The sequence below is a fragment of the Bubalus kerabau genome, chromosome X (assembly GCF_029407905.1).
Source record: "Bubalus kerabau isolate K-KA32 ecotype Philippines breed swamp buffalo chromosome X, PCC_UOA_SB_1v2, whole genome shotgun sequence".
NCBI classification, from domain to species: Eukaryota; Metazoa; Chordata; class Mammalia; order Artiodactyla; family Bovidae; genus Bubalus; species Bubalus kerabau.
Window position 1 is genome coordinate 95,043,502 of NC_073647.1, and position 20,320 is coordinate 95,063,821.

Consider the following 20,320-nt stretch of genomic DNA (forward strand, 5'->3'; position numbering starts at 1 on the left):
ATCAAGATTGGTGGGAGAAATATCAATAACCTCACAAATGCAGATGACACCACCCTTATGGCAGAAAGTGAAGAAGAACTAAAGAGCCTCTTGATCAAAATTATAGAGGAGACTGAAAAAGCTGGCTTAAAGCTCAACATTCAGAAAACTAAGATCAAGGCATCCGGTCCCATCACTTAATGGGAAATAGATGGGGAAACAGTGGCTGACTTTATTTTTTTGGGCTCCAAAACCACTGCAGATGGTTATTGCAGCCATGAAATTAAAAGACGCTTACTCCTTGGAAGGAAAGTTATGACCAACCTAGACAGCATATTCAAAAGCAGAGACATTACTTTGTCAACAAAGGTCCGTCTAGTCAAGGCTATGGTTTTTCCAGTGGTCATGTATGGATGTGAGAGTTGGACTAGAAAGAAAGCTGAGTGCCAAAGAATTGATGCTTTTGAAGTGTGGTGTTGTACAAGACTCTTGAGAGTCCTCTGAACTGCAAGGAGATCCAACCAGTCCATCCTAAAGGAGATCAGTCCTGGGTGTTCATTGGAAAGACTGATGTTGAAGCTGAAACTCCAATACTTTGGCCACCTGATGCGAAGAGCTGACTCATTTGAAGAGACCCTGATTCTGGGAAAGATTGAGGGCAGGAGAAGAAGGGGACGACAGAGGATGAGATGGTTGGATGGCATCACCATCTCAATGGACATGGGTTTGGGTGAACTCTGGGAGTTGGTGATGGACAGGGAGGTCTGGCATGCTGCGGTTCATGGGGTCACAAAGAGTCGGACACAACTGAGTGACTGAACTGAACTGATGGTTGCAACAGGAATGACTAACTTTTATCCTTAGCTCTTGGTTTAAGATCTTTTTACTTATTTCAAATATGTAAGAAGTTCCCCTCTTCTCATTCTCAATCCTTCATTAAAGATTAGGGAAGCAGAGAAAGAAGAGGTATAGAGGAGGTAGAAGTGAAACTCCTCATGGTCAAACTTTAAGCTCATCAACATACGTGACTTACCGATCTGCTGTACAGTTTAGGGAAATAGCATTTAGGAACCAAAATGTTTAAATGATGATCTGTGGTCACTAAGAACACATTTCACAACTTTCCATAAATAAGTGCTCCCTTCTAAATGTTTGCCTTGCTTCAAACTGATGACCCACAGCCTCCTGTTCATTTGTCTATCAATTTTTAATGGCTTAGCGTGGGTGGTGGCAACAATAGCATTCATTTCAAATAGTGAAAGGAAGGGACAGAAATAGTTTAAAAGATAAGAATGTTTGGAATTTATGCAGATAATTTGCTATATCAGTTCCAGAATAATGAAGCAGATCAATAAAAAACAGTTTTGATTTGCTTTTTTTTTTTTTTAACACACTGGGATTAATTGTTCAAAAGACTGGAAAATAGGACTGGCAAAAAACGATCAGAAGAAATATGAAGATTCGATTTGAAGGAATGGCAGGGGGAAATGAATAGTTGCAAGGATATAATAAAGAGAAAAAAAGGACAGGGAACAGCTGTTCTTAATCTCAAGAAAGGACAGAAAAAGAGTTTAGGAACAGATGCCCTCTCACCCAGTTTAAGACTTCCATGAATTCTTATAGAAGATCTTAGCATGTTCTTTATCAAAAAGTTAATAGCAAGGCCACACTATAGGGTCTCATATTATACTCTTGAGAATTTATTAGAACTCTTATGAAGGAATGTTCAATTAAAATGTGGATTATAAAAATAAACTATGGGTAAATTTAGTGTTATTTTAGATTGTTCTGATTTCTTTATTGTTATTAAACTGAAAACTTCCATGTATCATTCACTCAAGTTGACAAGCTCCAAAGTAATGATACTTTTTACTCAATAGTTTCTTTCCCTCTAAAAATTTCCAAGGTTTCTCCAAATGGAGAAAATTCAATGGAAACCAATGTTTCCTCTTTTCAGATGCTATTTAACTGCCAATGCTACAAGAAATTCAAGTTAGTTGAGTATGTGAAAATTGACAAACAGGCTCAGAAAATCTATACAAAAGCTTCAATGACACACATTCAAAAAGAAGAGTATAAAACCTAAAGAAAAAAGCAAAAAAAATTCATGTATATAAACTAAATTTTGTTAAAAAGCCTTAAGAAACGTCTCTAAAAATATAAGTGTACATTTTTGAGGAAAGAAGCAGCATCTTTATTTCTCTGAAAGACATTGAACAATTGATTTAAATTGATTCTTTCAACTATATCTTAAAATTTGTTACTTTTTTAGCTGAAATTATATCCTATAGGTTATTCTAGGTAGTCAGAAGTCTGAAATGGTTTTGGTTAGTCTTGTCTTACATGAAACAAGTCTATACTAAATTGAAAGGAAAGGAAGATAGGTCAGCTGCTTCTAAACTGGCTATACTAGAATGAATGTTTAGCAGACCCTTTAAAGGATCCAAGCTTTCCTCAGTTTTTTTATCCAACATTCTTAAAATAGGAAACCAAGATTAAATGATCCAAAGAGGGAGGAATTCAAAGAGAAAGGCAGTCATTTCTGGGTGATAAAATTATGGTAATTTTAAGATTTATTCTTCATACTTTTCTAAATGTCCTACAAGAAGCAATGTATCACTTTTATAATCATAAAAAAATGATTGAGCTATTGAAAAATAAGGATATTAAAATAAAATAGGTTCACACCAAACTCCAAATGGAAAAATGAAATGTATGAAATAAAAGCAACGTAAGTACTAGAAGAAAACATGGGTGAATTCCTCTTTAATCTTGGCATAGGAAAAGGCTTTCTAACGATGAATTGAAATTCAGAAACATGAGGAGAACATAAAAACAATGTACCCACTTTGGAAAACGGTTTGGCAGTTTCTTTAAAAGTTAAACATATGACCCCAAAATTCCACTTGTACCTTCTCAATAAAAAACATATATCCATACAAAAACTTGCAATTGAATGTTCATGGCAGCATAATTGCTAATAGCCCCAAAGTTGAAACAACCCAAAAGTTCATCAACTGGGAAACTGATAGACAAAATGTGGTCTATCCAGACAACGGAATACTATTTAACAATGAAAAGGTATGAAGTACTGATAATCTCAGAAATATTATAGGTCAAAAACTCAGCAAAAAGTTCACATACAGCAAGATTCCACATATGTGAAACGTCCATAATAGGCAAATCTTGTAGAAAGCAGATTAGTGATTGCCTGGGTTTGGGAGTGGGAACGGGAGTGACTACAACTGGGCACAAAGGATCTTTTTGGAGTGATAGAAATGTTCCAAAATTGGATTGTGGTGATAGTTGCACGACTCTGTAAATTTACTAAAACCCACTGAATTGGGACTTCCCTGGTGGTGCAGTGGATAAGAACGTGCCTGCCAATGCAGGGGACATGGGTTCAATCCCTGGTCCAGGAAGATTCCACATGCTGCAGAGCATCTAAGCCTGTGCGCTGCAACTACTGAGCCCGAGTGCTGCAACTACTGAAACCCCTGAGCCTAGAGCCTGTGCTCCATGACGAGAAGCCATGGCAATAAGGAGCCCTCACACCACAACAAAGAACAGCCCCAGCTCACCGCAACTAGAGAAAAACGCCTGTGCAAAGCAAGGAAGACCAACTGCAGCCAAAAAATAAATAAATAAATAAACAAAAACTGAAAAAAAAAAACAAAAAAAAAAACCCACCCATTGAATTGTATACTTAAAGTGAATGGGTTTAATGGTACATAAATTATATCTCAATAAATCTAGAGGTTAAAAAAATCCAGAGGTAATAAAAAATGACTCATAAACTTTTTACTACGTAAAAATTTATTTTTTTTGCATGATTCAAAAAAACCACGAACAAGGTACAAAACAAATTAGGAGAAAATATTTGTGACACAAACTACAGACAAAAGACTAATATCACTAATATACAAAGAACTATTAAAAATAGTTCTTAGGGTGGTTATCATAATAAAAAATTAGGGTGGTTATCATTAAAAAAAAAAGAAAATACCACGCACTGGCAAGGATGTGGAGAAATCAACATTTGTGCACTTCTGGAGGAATGTAAAATAGTGTAGCCATTATGGAAAAGGGTATGGCAATTTAATTAAAAAATAAAAAATAGAATAAATATATGATCCAGCTATTCCACTTCTGGGTATGTACCCAAAAAACTGAAAGCAGAGTTATTTGCATACCCATGTTCATAGAAACATTATTCACAATACCCAAGAGGTAGAAGCAACGCATGTCCATTGACACATGAAGGGATATACAACATGTGGTATATACATACAATGGAATACTATTCAGCCTTTAAGCGGAACAAAATTCTGGGACTTCCCTGGTGGTCCAGTAGGTAGGAATCCACCTTGTAGACTTCCCTGGTGGTGGAGTGGAGAAGAATCCTCCTGCCAATGCAGGAGATATGGCTTTGATCCTCGGTCTGGGAAGATTACAATAGAATGGGAAAGACTAGAGGTCTCTTCAAGAAAATTAGAGACACCAAGGGAACATTTCATGCAAAGATGGGCATAATAAAGGACAGAAATGGTATGGACCTAATAGAAACAGACGATATTAAGAATAGGTGGCAAGAATACACAGAAGAACTACACAAAAAAGATCTTCATGACCCAGGTAACCATGATGGTGTGATCACTCACCTAGAGCCAGACATCCTGCAATGCAAAGTCAAGGGGGCCTTAGGAAGCAACACTACGAACAAAGCTAGTGGAGGTCATGGAATTCCAGTTGAGCTCTTTCAAATCCTAAAAGATGATGCGATAAAGTGCTGCACTCAATATGCCAGCAAATTTGGAAATCTCAGCAGTGACCACAGGACTGGAAAAGGTCAGTTTTTATTCCAATCCCAAAGAAAGGCAATGCCAAAGACTATTCCAACTACTGCACAACTGCATTCATCTCACACACTAGCAAAGTAATGCTCAAAATTCTCCAAGCCAGGCTTCAACAGTACATGAACAAAGAACTTCCAGATGTTCTAGCTGGATTTAGAAAAGGCAGAGGAACCAGAGATCAAATTGCCAACATTTGTTGGATCACAGAAAAAGCAAGAGAGTTCCAGAAAAACATCTGCTTCTGCTTTATTGACTACACCAAAGCCTTTGACTGTGTGGATCACAACAAACTGTGGAAAATTCTTAAAGAGATGGGAATACCAGACCACCTTACCTGCCTCCTGAGAAATCTGGATACACGTCAAGAAGCAACAGTTAGAATCGGACATGGAACAACATACTGTTTCCAAATTAGGAAAGGAGTACATCAAGGCTGTATGTACTGCTTATTTAACTGCATCATTTCTCATGATGCAGAGTACATCATGAGAAATGCTGGGCTGGATGAAGCACAAGCTGGAATCAAGATTGCTAGGAGAAATATCAAGAACCTCAGATATGCAGATGACACCACCCTTATGGTAGAAAGAGAAGAACTAAAGAGCCTCTTGATGAAAGTGAAAGAGGAGAATGAAAAAGTTGGCTTGAAACTCAATATTCAAAAAACGAAGATCATGGCATCCAGTCCCATCACTTCATTGGCAAACAGATGGGGAAACAATGAAAACAGTGAGAGACTTTACTTTTTGGGGCTCCAAAATCACTGGAGATGGTGACTACAGCCATGAAATTAAAAGATGCATGCTCCTTGGAGGAAAAGCTAAGACCAGCCTAGAGAGCATATTGAAAAGCAGAGACATTACTTTGCTGACAAAGGTCTGTATAGTCAAAGCTATGGTTTTTCCAATAGTCATGTATGGATGAGAGAGTGGGACTGTGAAGAAAGCTGAGCACCGAAGAATTGATGCTTTTGAACTGTGGTGTTGGAGAAGACTCTTGAGAGTCCCTTGGACTGCAAGGAGATCCAACCAGTCCATCCTAAAGGAAATCAGTCCTGAATATTCATTGGAAGGACTGATGCTGAAGCTGAAGCTCCTATACCTTAGCCACCTGATGTGAAGAACTGACTCATTTGAAAAGACCCTGATGCTGGAAAAGATTGAAGGTGGGAGGAGAAGGAGACAACAGAGGATGAGATGGTTGGATGGCATTACCTACTCGATGGACATGAGTTTGAGCAAGCTCCGGGAGTTGGTGATTGACAGGGAAGTCTGGCGTGCTGCAGTCCATGGGGTTGCAAAGGGTCAGACACAACTAAGCAACTGAACTGAACTGAATTGGGAAGATTCTACATGCTAGGGAGCAACTGAGCCCATGTGCTACAACTACCGAGCCCTCGTGCTGTAACTACTGAAGCCCACATGCCTAAAGCCTGTGCTCCACAAGAAGAGAAGCCGCCACAATGAGAAGCCTGTGCCCCTGCAATGAAGAGTAGCTTCTCCCCACTTGCCTCAACTAGAGAAAGCCCATGCACAGCAACAAAGATCCAGCACAGCCAACATAATAATAATAAAATAAAAAGAATCTGCCTTGCAATGCAGGGGACATGGTTCGATCCCTGGTTGGGGAACTAAGATCCCACATGCCTCAGAGCAACTAAGCCCATGCACCACAACTACAGAACCCATGTGCTGCAACTACTGAGCCCGCATGCCACAACCAGACTTGTGTACCACAATGAAAGATCTTGCATGACATAACAAAGATCCCTCGTGCCGCAACTAATACACGACTCAGCCAAATAAATAAATAAATATTTTAAAAAGAGGAAGGAAATCCTCACACATACTACAACATGGATGAAACTTGAAGACATCATGCTAAGTGAAACAAACAGTCACTAAAGGTCAAACAAAACAATTATTATTCCATTCATATGAGGTACTTAGAGTAATCAATGAAAGTAGAATTATGATTGCCAGGGGCTGGAGAGAAGGGGAAACAAGGAGTTAATTTTTAATGGGTACAGTTTCGGTTTTGCAAGATGAAAGAAAAAAGTTTGGGGAAGGGACGGTGCTGCTGGTTGCTCAATATTGTGAATATACTTAATGCCAATGAACTGTATACTTAAAATGGTTAAATTTTTATGCATATTTAATCACATTTTTCGAAGAAGGCAATGGCAACCCACTCCAGTACTCTTGCCTGGGAAATCCCATGGACGGAGGAGCCTGGTAGGCTACAGTCTATGGGGTTGTGAAGAGTTGGACACAACTGAGTGACTTCACTTTCACGTTTCATTTTCATGAACTGGAGGAGGAAATGGCAACCCACTCCAGTGTTCTTGCCTGGAGAATACCAGGGACGGGAACCTGGTGGGCTGCCGTCTATGGGGTTGCACAGAGTCGAACATGACTGAAGTGACTTAGCAGCAGCAATCACATTTTTTAAAAAAAGGACCAACGGATCAAAAAACCTAATTAAAAAATGGGACACATGAACAGACAGTTTGCCAGAAAAAGAGATAAAAGTGGCCCTGAAACATTTGGGGAAAAAAGCTAAAATCCATTCATGATTAAAGAAATGCAAATTAAAACAACACTGAGATAGAATTTCTCTTGTATCAGATTAGCAAAAATTGAAAATATATGACAACACATTCTATTGGCGAGGCTGTGGGGAAAAAAGCACTCTTAAACACTGCTGTTGGGAATACAAATGGGTATAATCCTGGAAGGGAATTAGGCAATATCTAACAAAACCACACACGCACTTACCTTTTGCCCCAGCAATCCCATTCCTAGAAACCTACTCTGAAGAAAACTAACAATATGAAAATATATGCAGGGACTTCCCTGGTGGTTCAATGGCTAAGATTCCACAGTCTCAATGCAGGCGGTCTAAGTTCTATCCCTGGTCAGGGAACTAGATCCCACATGCCACAGCTAAGAGTTCACATGCCACAACTAAAGATCCCCCATGCTGCAACTAAGACTCAGTGCAGCTAATAAGGAAAGAAAGAAAAAGGAAGAAAATATACACATAAAAGGTTATTCATGTTGATATATGGCAAAACCAATACAATATTGTAAAGTTAAAAATAAAATAAAATTTAAAAAATTAAAAAAGATGAATAAATAAAATTATGATATATATTCAGCAATAAAAAAATAAAATAAAAGGTTATTCACTGCAGCATGTCTGTAATTGCAAAATATTGGAAACAACCTAAATGCCCATACACAGGAGAGAAGGTGAATTACTATGTATGGCACATATACACAATAAGAGTACCACGGAGCTGTACAAAAAAGAATGAGGAAGACTTCTATGAACTGATAAATGACTTTTAGTAAATACTGAAAAAAGCAAAGCCACAAAGTATATTTATAGTGTACTACCATTCATATGAGAAAGAAGAGGATATGAAATAATATGCAAGTAACTGCTCATCTGTACAAAAGAAATATAGGAAGAAACTAAAGAGACTGATTAAATACAGGGGTTAGGAGAATGTGGTGGCAAAGAAGTGGAAATAAGGGTGAAATGGGGACAGGATATCAGGGACAAACAGGAACACTTCTCTGAGTATACATATTTTTTTCTTAAAAAAAAAAAAAAAAAAAAAAAACATTGTGGTAAAAAGCATAGCATAAAATTTACCATCTTAACCATTTTTTTTCATCTTAACCCGTTTTAAGTGTACAGTTCATAGTGTTAGTATATTCACACTGTTGTGCAATGACTCCATAACCTTTTCATCTTGTAAAACTGAAACTCCATACCCATTCAACAGCAACTCTCCATCCCTGGTCTATTCTTTTAGTTTCTGTCACTGCTTTTACTCATAGAATGCTCTTTACCTTCACCCATATGCACAGAGAACTTTGCCTATATTTTTTTCTAGTTCTCTTGTAGGTTTTTTCTTTTTTTATATTGTGGTAAAAAAACACATGGGCTTCCCAGGTGGCTCAGTGGGTAAAGAACCTGCCTATAATGTAAGAGACATTGGAGACACAGGTTTGATTCCTGGGTCAGGAATATCCCCTGGAGGAGGGCACGGCAACCCACTCCAGTATTTTCGCCTGGAGAATCCCATGGACAGAGGAGCCTGGTGGGCTACAGTCTGTAGGTCACAAAAAGTCAGACACAACTGAAGTGACTGAGCACAGCACAATACAGCAAAAAACATATAAAACTTGTCATCTTAACTGCTTTTAAGTGTGCAATTGAGTAGCATTAAGTATATTTACATTGCTGTAGAAACAGATCTCTAGAAATTTTTCATCTTGTAAAACTCCAATTATATACCCATTAAATAATAACTCCCCTTTTGGCCCTCCCCTAGCCCTTGGTAACCACCATGCTACTCTTCATTTCTGTGAATTTAACTACTTTAAATTCCTTATATAAGTGGAATCATACAGTATTTGTCTTTTTGTGACTTGACTGTTTCACTTATATAATGTCCTAAAGTTTCATTCATGTTGTAACATGTGACAGGATTTCTTTCCTTTTAAAGGCTGAATGATATTGGGACAGATCGAGGGCAGGAGGAGGAAGGAACAGAGGATGAGATGCTTGGATGGCACAGTGACTCAATGGACATGAGTTTGAGCAAACTCTGGGAGATAGTGAAGGACAGAGAAACCTGGTGTGCTGCAGTTCATGGGGTCACAGAGTCAGAGGTGAATGAGAGACTGAATGATAACAACAACATTTTGTTGTATGTATATATTGTTGCTTAGTCGCTAAGTCATGTCCGATTCTTTTGTGACTCCATGGACTGCAGCCCATCAGGCTCTTCTGTCCTTGGGATCTATTATGAATAGGTGGGTAAGCAAATATCTCTTTGAGACCCTGTTTACAGTGCTTTAAGATATATACCCAGAAGTGGGATTGCTGGATCATATGGTAGTTCTATTTTTAATTTTTTAGCTACCTCCATACTGCTTTCCATTGCAGTTATATCATTTTACAATCCATTCAACAATGTACAAAGGTTGTAATTTCTCCACATTCTCCTTGCATCCCTTCCAACATCTGTTATTTTCTGTTTTTTTTAATAGTAGCCATCCTGACAAGGTGTATGGTGATATCTAATTGCAATTTTGATTTGCATTTCTCTGCTCTGAGTATATCTTTTTGTAAAACCTTGACTCTTAGACCATCAATAATGCTTCACATACTCTTCATATACCCAAAATATAAACAATTAAAACCAACCAAGCAAGATGTAGGGGGGATCCACAATGGAATACAAACAGTAACTCTGGGAAACAGTATCTTGCCTGGATACTTTAAAGTCTAAAGACAAAAAGAACTGTACATATATGCTGTAATCTAGTCACTAAAAATGTTTCTCACGGGAGTATGAGCTAGCAATTCCAAAATTATTTTATGTGTCTACTAGAACTGAACTAGTAAGTAAACAGAATGCAGATAATGAGAGCTGGTTTTTCACTGCTGGAGAAAGAAGTTATAAATAAAGAGTGGGAAGATTAAAATAAGCCCTGTAATGTTAGACTGGAATCAGAGGTATCAGTCTAAAATCATGGTTTTTAACATATATTCAGTTAGATAGATATAAAAATATAGATATATGTGTGGGTTACTGTACATACAGATATTTCCTAGCTCTACTCACTGAGAGGGCCTAGAAGTAGTGATATCCCAGTAACAATGAGCACACCTAATGCCCAGATGTTTCTAAATACCATTTTCCAACTAAAAGAAAAAACAGGGCTCCTTGGACACATGATTGATTCCAGAGCTGAGGCAGGGAAAATACAACATCTGGTGGAAATGCTTAAAAACTTGACGGTGTGTTAAAGAATACAAGAGCTACTCTGAAGGTGTTCCTAGTAGACAAGAAACAAAAAATAAAACAGGATATAAAACAAATGATGATAGTATTGGGTGTTAATGCATAGAATAAAATAAATACCCATGGGTCTATATGGCTATAAATACATAATCAGATAAATAAGTGGTAGGAAGAGAAAAACAGCTCTTTCTCATCGTAGGATTCCAATTAATACATTTCTGAGGCCAGAACCCATGCTTTTTCTATTTTATCAGGTTGTCTCAAAGCTAACTAGCTAAGTCCTAAATAGACAGCAAGTTTGTTAAGATCCCTACCTTGACACCAAGTGCTATCAGAAACTTTAGAATACCAGGGGGGAAACAATTATAAGGAGAAAAAGACTCTGTTAGAATATATATTTAAAATTAGTCTACAGCTCTTACTTTATAGATCCAGGCAGGGTACCTCCATGGGCTTGTAGCAACAAAACCTGTAGCTGCTGGACCTGGAAAAGGCAAAGAAAAATAGTCAGCTAGTTATCAATCAAAACTACTTATCCCTACTCAGCAAAATTATCATGATTAGCAGTAGGGTAATTTTACTTGATGCTTTTGAACTGTGGTGTTGGAGAAGACTTTTGAGAGTCCCTTGGACTGCAAGGAGATCCAACCAGTCCATCCTAAAGGAGATCCGTCCTGAGCGTTCATTGGAAGGACTGATGTTGAAGCTGAAACTCCAATACTTTGGCCACCTGATGTGAAGAACTGACTCATTGGTAAAGACCCTGATGCTGGGAAAGATTGAAGGCGGGAGGAGAAGGGGATGACAGAGAATGAGATGACATCATCGACTCAATGGACATGAGTTTGGGTAAACTCTGGGAGTTGGTGATGGACAGGGAGGCCTGGCGTGCTGCAGTCCATGGGGTCACAAAGAGTCGGACATGACTGAGCTGAACTGAATTTTACTTGATACCTATGAAATCTAAGGTGTATCTTAAGTATTACAGAAAGCAACATGGTTGATGATTCAATGATAAAAAGACAATCAGCATTACATGAATAACTAGTACTTAGAAGATGTTATCTCTTTTACCTAAGCATCTTCATGAGTTTTTATTGAGCCTCTATTCCGGTTTTTTTTTTTTTTTTAAATCAGATTTAGCACTGAGCTAGGCAATGTGGGGGGGGGGGGGCGGCACAAAATAAACTCTTGTGGTTTATTATCTAGTTTACAATCTAGTTGATGAAGACAAGACTAAGGCCTGAAAAAGTAGGAAATAACACAAGACAGAAGATCCTAAGTCATCAAGTATACTTAAGTACTTTAGGGTTCTGAGAAGAAGCAAATTAATAAAATCCCACAATAGTCTAAAGGAGGCTTTGTGGGGATGGATCTTAAACCAGAGTGCACCTGTAATCATTGTCTCCATTCCCTCTTATGAAAAAAGAGGAGCTGTTCTGCTTGAGTTTTGGATCCCAACTCTTCTTGCCTTCTGATAAATTTTACTCTACTTGTTATCCCCTCTCTCTTCTATATATATGACTTCTCTCTTTTTACAGTATCCTTCCTATTAAAACATGTTCAAGTCTCTACCATCTTAAAAGCACCTCCCCCAATCCCACTTCCTATCACTTTTTGCTTGATTTCTGTCTTTCATAAAGTTTAAGAGAATAGTCTACACCCACTGCCTCCATTTCCTTTGCTCTTCTTTCACTTGCTCTTTAACTTATTCTAATCTGATTTGTGCCCACAACATTCCACTGAAATAACTTTGGATAATGTCACCAATGATCTGCATGTCACTATATCCCATGGGCATTTTTTAGTCTTCATTTTATTTGAATGTTTGGTAGCATTTGGGTCACCAGACACCACACTTTCCTGCTTTTCCTTCTATTTTTCAAGCTGATCTTCTAGTCAATTTCTTAGTTCATCTTTGTTCCAACTGTCCTTTAGGTGATAAAGTTCCTCAAAGCTCTCTGCCTATAGTTTCAATTACCATTTATTAATAAAAACTGGTGACTCCCAAATTTATCTCAAACACAGATCTTTCTGAATTTAGAATTTTTAAATGCAACAACACTAGTATTTTACATTTACTATCACATCATTATTTCCAAAGCATGACTACACATGTGATTTCATTTGATCCACACAGATTTCTCTGGGCTTTCCTGGTGGCTCAGCAGTAAAGAATCAGCCTGCAATGCAGAAGCCATGGGTTCAGTCCCTGGGTTGGGAAGATCCACTGAAGAAGGAAATGGCAATCCACTCCAGTATTTTGCCTGGAGAATCCTATGGACAGAGGAGCCTGGTGGGCTACAGTCTATAGGGTTGCAAAGAGTCGGACATGACTTAGTAACTAAACAACAACAACAAAACAGATTTCTAAAGCATTTACAGGGAACAAGGTTGTTTGATAGGGGGAAACTGATATTTTACTTCCATTTTATGAACAGGAGCCTTCAGGCAGAAAGCTTAGGGACGATTTGCTGGCCATCAGTGAAGGAACTGCTGGTAGGGGAGTGCTGTTCCCTCCAATCCAGCTCTCTCTCCCTTGCAACCTGCAAGTAAGGCTTACATCCAATTGCAGGGAGAAGAACTTTCTTGTTCCTTGAAAAGCCATTACCACTCCATTGGGGAGAGATAGTGGGAAAAGTCAAGGGCTGGCTATCAGGTAACCTGGTTCCTGTCAGCCTGCCCTGAACCACCATATTCATTTCTTAGACCCTAGTGTCTTAAAATGGGGATAAAGATACCTGCTGTGTTCATTGGCATATTATGATGATAAAATTAAATAATGAATATAAAAGGGTTTTTCTGAACCATGTCAAGGTGAGACAGGAAATCTGAAACAAAGGGAGCTTCTTTAAGGCCTGAGTCTAGCCCTTGGAGCCAGACACCATGGAAGATGATTTAGACATAATGTCTCATTTAGTCCTCAAATCAGACCTGAGGGGACTGAGTATTACTATTGGGAAATATTAACATTATTAATAAATAATACTGGGAACTGAGTACTACTGTTATTGAAAGTGTTAGTCGCTCAGTCATGTCTGACTATTTGTGACCTCGTGAACTGTAGCCCACCAGGCTCCTCTGTCCATGTGATTTCCCAGGCAAGAATACTGGAGAGGTTGCCATTTCCTTCTCCAGGGGATCTTATCAACTTTTTTGAATTTAGAACCTTTATACTGAACTATCTACTTAATATTTCCACTAAGTTGTCTGCTATCCCAAACCTGGTTTTTCTCAAGTGTATTCTGGTTCAGTGAATATGCAGTTTCACATGCCAGAAAGCTGGGTGTCATACCTTCACCCCCTTATCTAACCCACTTGTCACTTCTTTCTATCACCACCACCACCCCAAGTCCAAGCCACCACTTTTCTTTCTCTTGGACCATTGCAGTAACTTCTTAAGTAGTCTCCATGAGTATATTTTTGCTCCACCATAATCTATTTGTGTACAGCAGCCATACCATCTTTCAAAAGTGTAAATTATTAATGCTGCCACCTAGCTTAAAATAATTTTTAACATAGTACGTGAGGCTTCGATCGGGCCTCTGTTTCTTTTCCAGTCTCAGACTGGATTACCCATTCCTTGCTCTCTCCACTCTAGCCACAATGGCATTCTGAGGTCTTCAAATGCACTATACTCCTTCCTAACTCAAGACCTTTGCAGACATGCTATATGTCTGGCACTGTTCTAAGTGCTTTATATGTATTAACTCATTTAACCCTCATAAAAACTCTATGAAGCAGGTACTATTATTATTATTATTTCTGTTTTATAGATAGGGAAACTGAGGCACAGAGAACTTGCCCAGGGTACATAGCTAGTGAGATATAGAGCCAGGATTTGAACCCGGGAAGCTTGGCTGCATTGTCAATATTCTTTCCCATTATACTTTGATACACACACTATTGTGCTTTGCAGGTGGCTCAGTGGTAAAGAAGCCACCTGTTAAGCAGCAGATGCTGATTCAATCCCTGGGACAGAAAGATCCCCTGGAGAAGGAAATGGCAACCACTCCAGTATTCTTGCCAGGGAAATCCCATTGATGGAGGAATCTGGTGGGCTACACCCCAGGGGTCACAGAGAGTTGGACACAACTTAGCAACTAAACAACAACATGTATTTCTTTTCTCTGGAATCTTCTTTCTTTTCTGCATAGATGATTCCTACTTCGTCTTTCAGATCTCAGCTCAAACGTAGTTACCTCAGGGAAGCCTTCTTCTCAGAGTAGATATTTAACAGAAGATCCTGTTCATACTTTCACAGTGCCCTATAGTACACTATTCCAGTTTATAATACATTGCTATGATTGTGTGCTTAATGTTTGTTTGTCTCTCCCACTAGGAGAGTTCCATGAAGGCAGAAACGATCTTCTTTGCTCAACAATATATTCCAGCACAGTACCTGGCACATAATAGTGTCCAGTAAATATTTATTGTTGGAATGGATGAACAAATAAATGACCAGGAAGAAAAGCATTTCTGGCAATAGGAGTACACATGAAAGCAAACAAAGAAGCAGCACTGAATAAGGTACTTTACAATTAAAGTGATTTTGTAAACAGGTAAATTACTTATATTTTCTACAGTGAACCTTAGGAAGGAAATAAAGGACAATAAAAGGAGAAAAGACAACAGATTAAATGAGTTGTAATTATTGTCACTGAGGAGGAAGCTAGAGATGGAGTGAGCACTAGACTGTTGAGAAACACTAGATTCCCACTGGGAAGAGTACTATACCAAGAAAAGCTGACACCCTTGGCAAGGGGGTCAATCTCGCTACCTGCTATTCTGCCAGTGCTATTGAGCTGTTGCACAGTCATACTGATACCACCACAAATTCACGTTCCTAGTCAACTACTTCTTCCATTTCCAAGACTTTAAGCCTTTTGAGCTCTCTTCAATCCCTCTATGCTATCATCTGCTTGATTGCTCTTAGAAGATGACCTTGTCTCCCACTTCTCTGAGAAGAAAATGGTCATCAGGCTGATTTTGCTCAATTTCCCTTCTTGTTTATCTAAATTAGTGTCACTGTATCCTTCCTATTCTAACCTCTTTTCTTCTAGTCTTATGGGCAGGTATCCCCTCTACTGTCTAAGGTGAAGCCCTCTTTATTTGTGCAGAGGATCTCAACTAAAAGAAAACACCTTATCAACTCATTCCTATTCTCAGTCTCTCCAAGTCTATCTCAACCAGTCTCTGGTTCTTTCATATGTTGAAGTCTCTTCCATATTTCAAAAAAAAGAAAAAAACACAGATTTATATCGCTTGACCCTTGACTACCAGCTACTGTCTTTTTTTATCTTGCCTTCTTGAAAGAAGAGCCTACCAACTTCCTCCACTTCCTTGTCTAGCATTCACTGCCCATCCCATAGCAATCTGTTCCCATCATTCCCCTGACCCTCTTCTCACTGCAGTCATCAATAGCTTTCTTGGTGATTAAAAAAAAAAAAAAATCAATGGACCTTTTTAACCCTTATCTTTACACTTCTTTGTAAATTTATACTTTTGATAGCCCTCCTTGAAACTTTCTTCCCTTGTCTTCCATGAACCACTGATTTTCTTCCTACCTGTTTGCTCTTTCTTCATCTCCCTTGTTGTCGGCTCTCCTTTCCCCCTTCCTTAAATACTGCTGTTACCCCTGAGTTCTATCTAGCCTTTGTCTCCCTTCTTTGCCATTTGCTCATTCAGCAAATATTGAGTAAGTGCCTTTAACATGCCAGACACTTTTCGATTTCATCTACTTTGTAACATCAGGTACCATCTAAATTCTCACTTTTGTCGCTTAGTCATGTCTGACTCTTTGCGACTCCATGGACTACAGCATGCTAGGCTTCCCTGTCCATCACCAATTCCCGGAGCTTGCAAACTCATGTCCATGGAGTCAGTGATGCCATCCAACCATCTCATCCTCTGTCATCTCCTTCTCCTCCTGCCTTCAATCTTTCCCAGCATCAGGGTCTTTTCCAATGAGTCAGTTTTTCACATCACGTGGCTAAAGTATTAGAGCTTCAGCTTCAGCATCAGACCTTCCAATGAATATTCAAGACTGATTTCCTTTAGGATGGACTGGTTGGATCTCCTTGCAGTCCAAGGGGCACTCAAGAGTCTTCTCCAACACCACAATTCAAAAGCATCAGTTCTTTGGTACTCAGCTTTCTTTAAGGTCTGACTCTTACATCTATACATGAGTACTAGAAAAATCATAGCTTTGACTAGATGGACCTTTGTTGGCAAAGTAATGTTTCTGCTTTTTAATATGTTGTCTAGGTTTGTCATAGCTAAATGCTGATGACATACAAATCTGTATCTTCAGACCTCTCTACATAAACCTGTATACCCAGCCATGTTTGAATAACTCTACTTAGATGTCCCTCAAGAGCTTCAAACTCAAAATGCCCAAAACTGAATTTCATCATTTCCATTTCCCTGTCTGACCCCTATTTTCCTCCTAAATTCCCTGACTCAATGATTGTTACTACCATTTATTCAGTTGTCCAAGCAAAAAACCTGGGGATCAACTTTGATTTTCCCTACCTACCCTTTCACATCAAATCTATAGCCACATTTGTAAGCTCTATACATTCTACCTCCTTGGGTTTTTGTTGTTGTTGTTGTTTCTATCAATAATTTGTCCCCCTTTCTTTATTGCTTCTGTCTTTAGTTCAGGCCATAGTGTTTACTTGAGTTATTATAATTCTTTAACCAGTCATATAAGGACCTTTGGGATCTGACTCCTGCATACCTCTCTTGCCCCATCTCTCACTGCTCACTTCTTTATCAGTGAAATATCCAGTGCCACCCTCTAATCTTAAATATGACCAAAAAACATGTTCATAGGAGTTACTTTAACATGTCTTCATACTAACAGAATGCTTAACCAACATCTCTAAAGTCCTGGTGGAGAAAAAGCTGAGAAATAGGAGCTCTATCATTCCACTCACATACTTGTAATTTTCCCCATCAAATGTTAAGTCCCTTCTAACCTGTTGCTTCAGATGATTAAGTTCAGCTGTCTGGGGATCAATATTAACAACAGGTTTGTTCTTGATTTTTCTTGCTCTGTCAGCATAACGAAGAGTGTTTAATGTTTCCTCTAGATTGGAGTCAGCAGGACTCACACAGGCTATCATAAGAGTGTGGCTATTACCTCCTAGAGAATCTGAAAAAGAATAATGGAAGGAAGTGAAATCCAACAAGTAGGACGTAAGCAAAGCTGTCCATTGGGTTGGAGACTTCAATCTCAGAGCTGTAAGAAAATAATTCTTAAGTATCTACAAATTTCCTATTGCATCAATATAAAAACATCAAGAATTTCTGTTGTGTAAAACGATATAGTTTAGCATGCTATTGCATGTGTCCTCCTTAAGTGAGACTGTGACGCCAGCAGTTAATCAGGTTAAAACAACCAGGGCCTGGGCCAAGTAAGTTAGGAGCCACTGTTAGGATTAAACATTCTTTGGATGCTTCCTCTGGGTAGCTTTTAACTCTTTAGGGAATTCTGCTTGTCAGAATTAATAAATACAGTAAGCAAGTTCATTTCCAGATACAAAGTGCTAAGTACAGTTGACACTCTACAGATTTTTTTGGCTCTCAAATCCATATATGAAGACATTTTTCCATTACCTTAGAAGCCTGCTTGCCAACAGGTCTCTCTCCAGTTTATCAATTGGACAGCTCTGTATGTAATAGTCCAAAAATCTGGCTTTTTATTAATATCTGTCCTATCTTTGCATTCTCATCACTATCATTCTAAGTTACTCTCTTATTTCTTAGAGGCACTTTGGGCTTACCTTGAAGCAGTCGAGTCAACTTGGAATCTCTGTAGGGCACAAAGCCACACTTTTTGTCATCTCCAAGAGCACTGATTACATTTCCCAAACATAGGAGGCCTCGGTTAATATTAATACCTAATAGTAGGAAAGAAAATTTAAATTGCTTGGTAACATCTAACATATACCTATCCTGAGAAAGAGAAAAAAATAAAGACCCCATAGAATTATTAAGTTAGCAATCTTAAGGAAACCTCTTAATCCTGTTCACTTTTCCGAGTGTCTTTTTTTTCCCCAAACAGAAAGCTCTATATAAAAGAAAAACATTATTTAAAAATCTTTAGTGTTCTTATCAAATATTCTTATGCTCTTTGAGAAACACACCATATTTTCCCTAGGTGGTATGGGTAGAAATGGGAATAAACGTAATGCTGGTAGAAGCTGGTAATGTCCACTCTGATATTTTAGTTTCTTTCCATCTCTTCCTCTTTCAAACAGTTGGTCTTCCAATTAAGTAAAGTTCAAAGGGCAAAGGTGAAAGCACAAGTAAGTCAGTTGGCACTTCTTGCCCTTTTCCAAGGAAACAAAGCAGACAGACAGATAATAGATCACCATGACAACAACCACTTGTACAGTTATTTACTTTTTATACTTTCCTCTTGTTGCTTCAAATAGAGTAAACATTCTTTTCCACTTCTTAAATTCCAAGGTTTACTTTTTAAACATTGTAATAATCTCTGAGGTCCCTTGAAAGCCCTCATGGTTATGTTTATCTTGGAAAGTCTATATAGTATAATGATTACAATCATGGAAAGTCTATATAGTATAATGGTTAAATGCATGGGCAATGGTGGCTAGGTTCTAATCCTGGCTTTCTCACTGACTAGTTATGCAATTTTAGGTAAGTTCTACAGAAGGGGCAAATCTACCCACTTCATAGGTTGTGGCGGGGAGTTAATAAGATACCTTACACAAAACAAAGTTATATGATATATAAATGGCATGACGATTGTTAGTGCTATTCTACTTTACTTATTCAGCCACTGGACTCCCTTATAGGTCTATAAGATCTATATAACAACTATATCTATAAGATCCTTAACTCCAAAATTCCTTTCTGACTGCATCCTACTACCATCCTTCCGTTTCTTTCATGGATGCTGTTCTTCACCCTTATTGTGGCTACAAATTTACTGACACTCTTTCTTTCTCTTTTTCGCTGCACCACATGGCACAAAGGATCTTAGTTCCCCGACCAAGGATCGAACCTGCACCTGCTGAAGTAGAAGCGTGGAGTCTTAACCACTGGACCAGCAGGGAAATACCAACTGACTCTTTCTAATACCCTTGGTAGATCATCTTTCCTGGGCCTTAAACTACCTATTCTGAACCCTGCAGTCATTTCAGTTATACTTTCCCAAGCACTCATTAAACCCACGACCTTCTGCCATTCCCACCATGTCAATTCCCAGGCCTAGGTTAAACTAGCTGTGTGTGTGTGTGCACGTGCGCATGTGTTTCTCTCTACACTGCAATGCTGAAGAAAGTTACATAATCAAATGGACTGGATTCATCCATTATAAAACATGCTATCTGACCTTGGCTGAACCCTTGGTCAATTGACCATCTTCTCTTCTTCATTCTTCCTTCACCATGGCAGCTATTCTAAACACTCATCATTTCCAAGACTGGAAATCTACCTTCACTCTATTAGTATATGATTTCAACAAATACATTATGGTGATCAATTCTTCACAAGGGCTCCCTAACTTCCCCTCTCCTCACTTCACAGTCTTTCCTTTGCTGTTACAGATTCCTCTGTTCTTCTCCTTGTTTCAGGAGGAAATAACTACCTTTATTTACCCTTCAGCCTTTGCCGGTGTTTCTAT

At 38.6% G+C, this 20,320-nt stretch overlaps 1 protein-coding gene across 2 annotated transcripts in view; it reads right to left on the minus strand.

Annotated features, from left to right (window-relative positions):
- KIF4A (kinesin family member 4A) overlaps positions 1–20,320 on the minus strand; it is a 131,123-nt gene that overhangs the window by 59,446 nt on the left and 51,357 nt on the right. For both annotated transcript variants that reach the window (XM_055565490.1, XM_055565491.1), the window contains exons 8-10: positions 18,453–18,569; positions 17,646–17,821; positions 11,085–11,146 (exon numbers count right to left, since the gene is read on the minus strand). In XM_055565490.1, the coding sequence (XP_055421465.1) occupies positions 11,085–11,146; positions 17,646–17,821; positions 18,453–18,569 (355 nt within the window). The remainder of the gene's footprint in view (positions 1–11,084; positions 11,147–17,645; positions 17,822–18,452; positions 18,570–20,320) is intronic.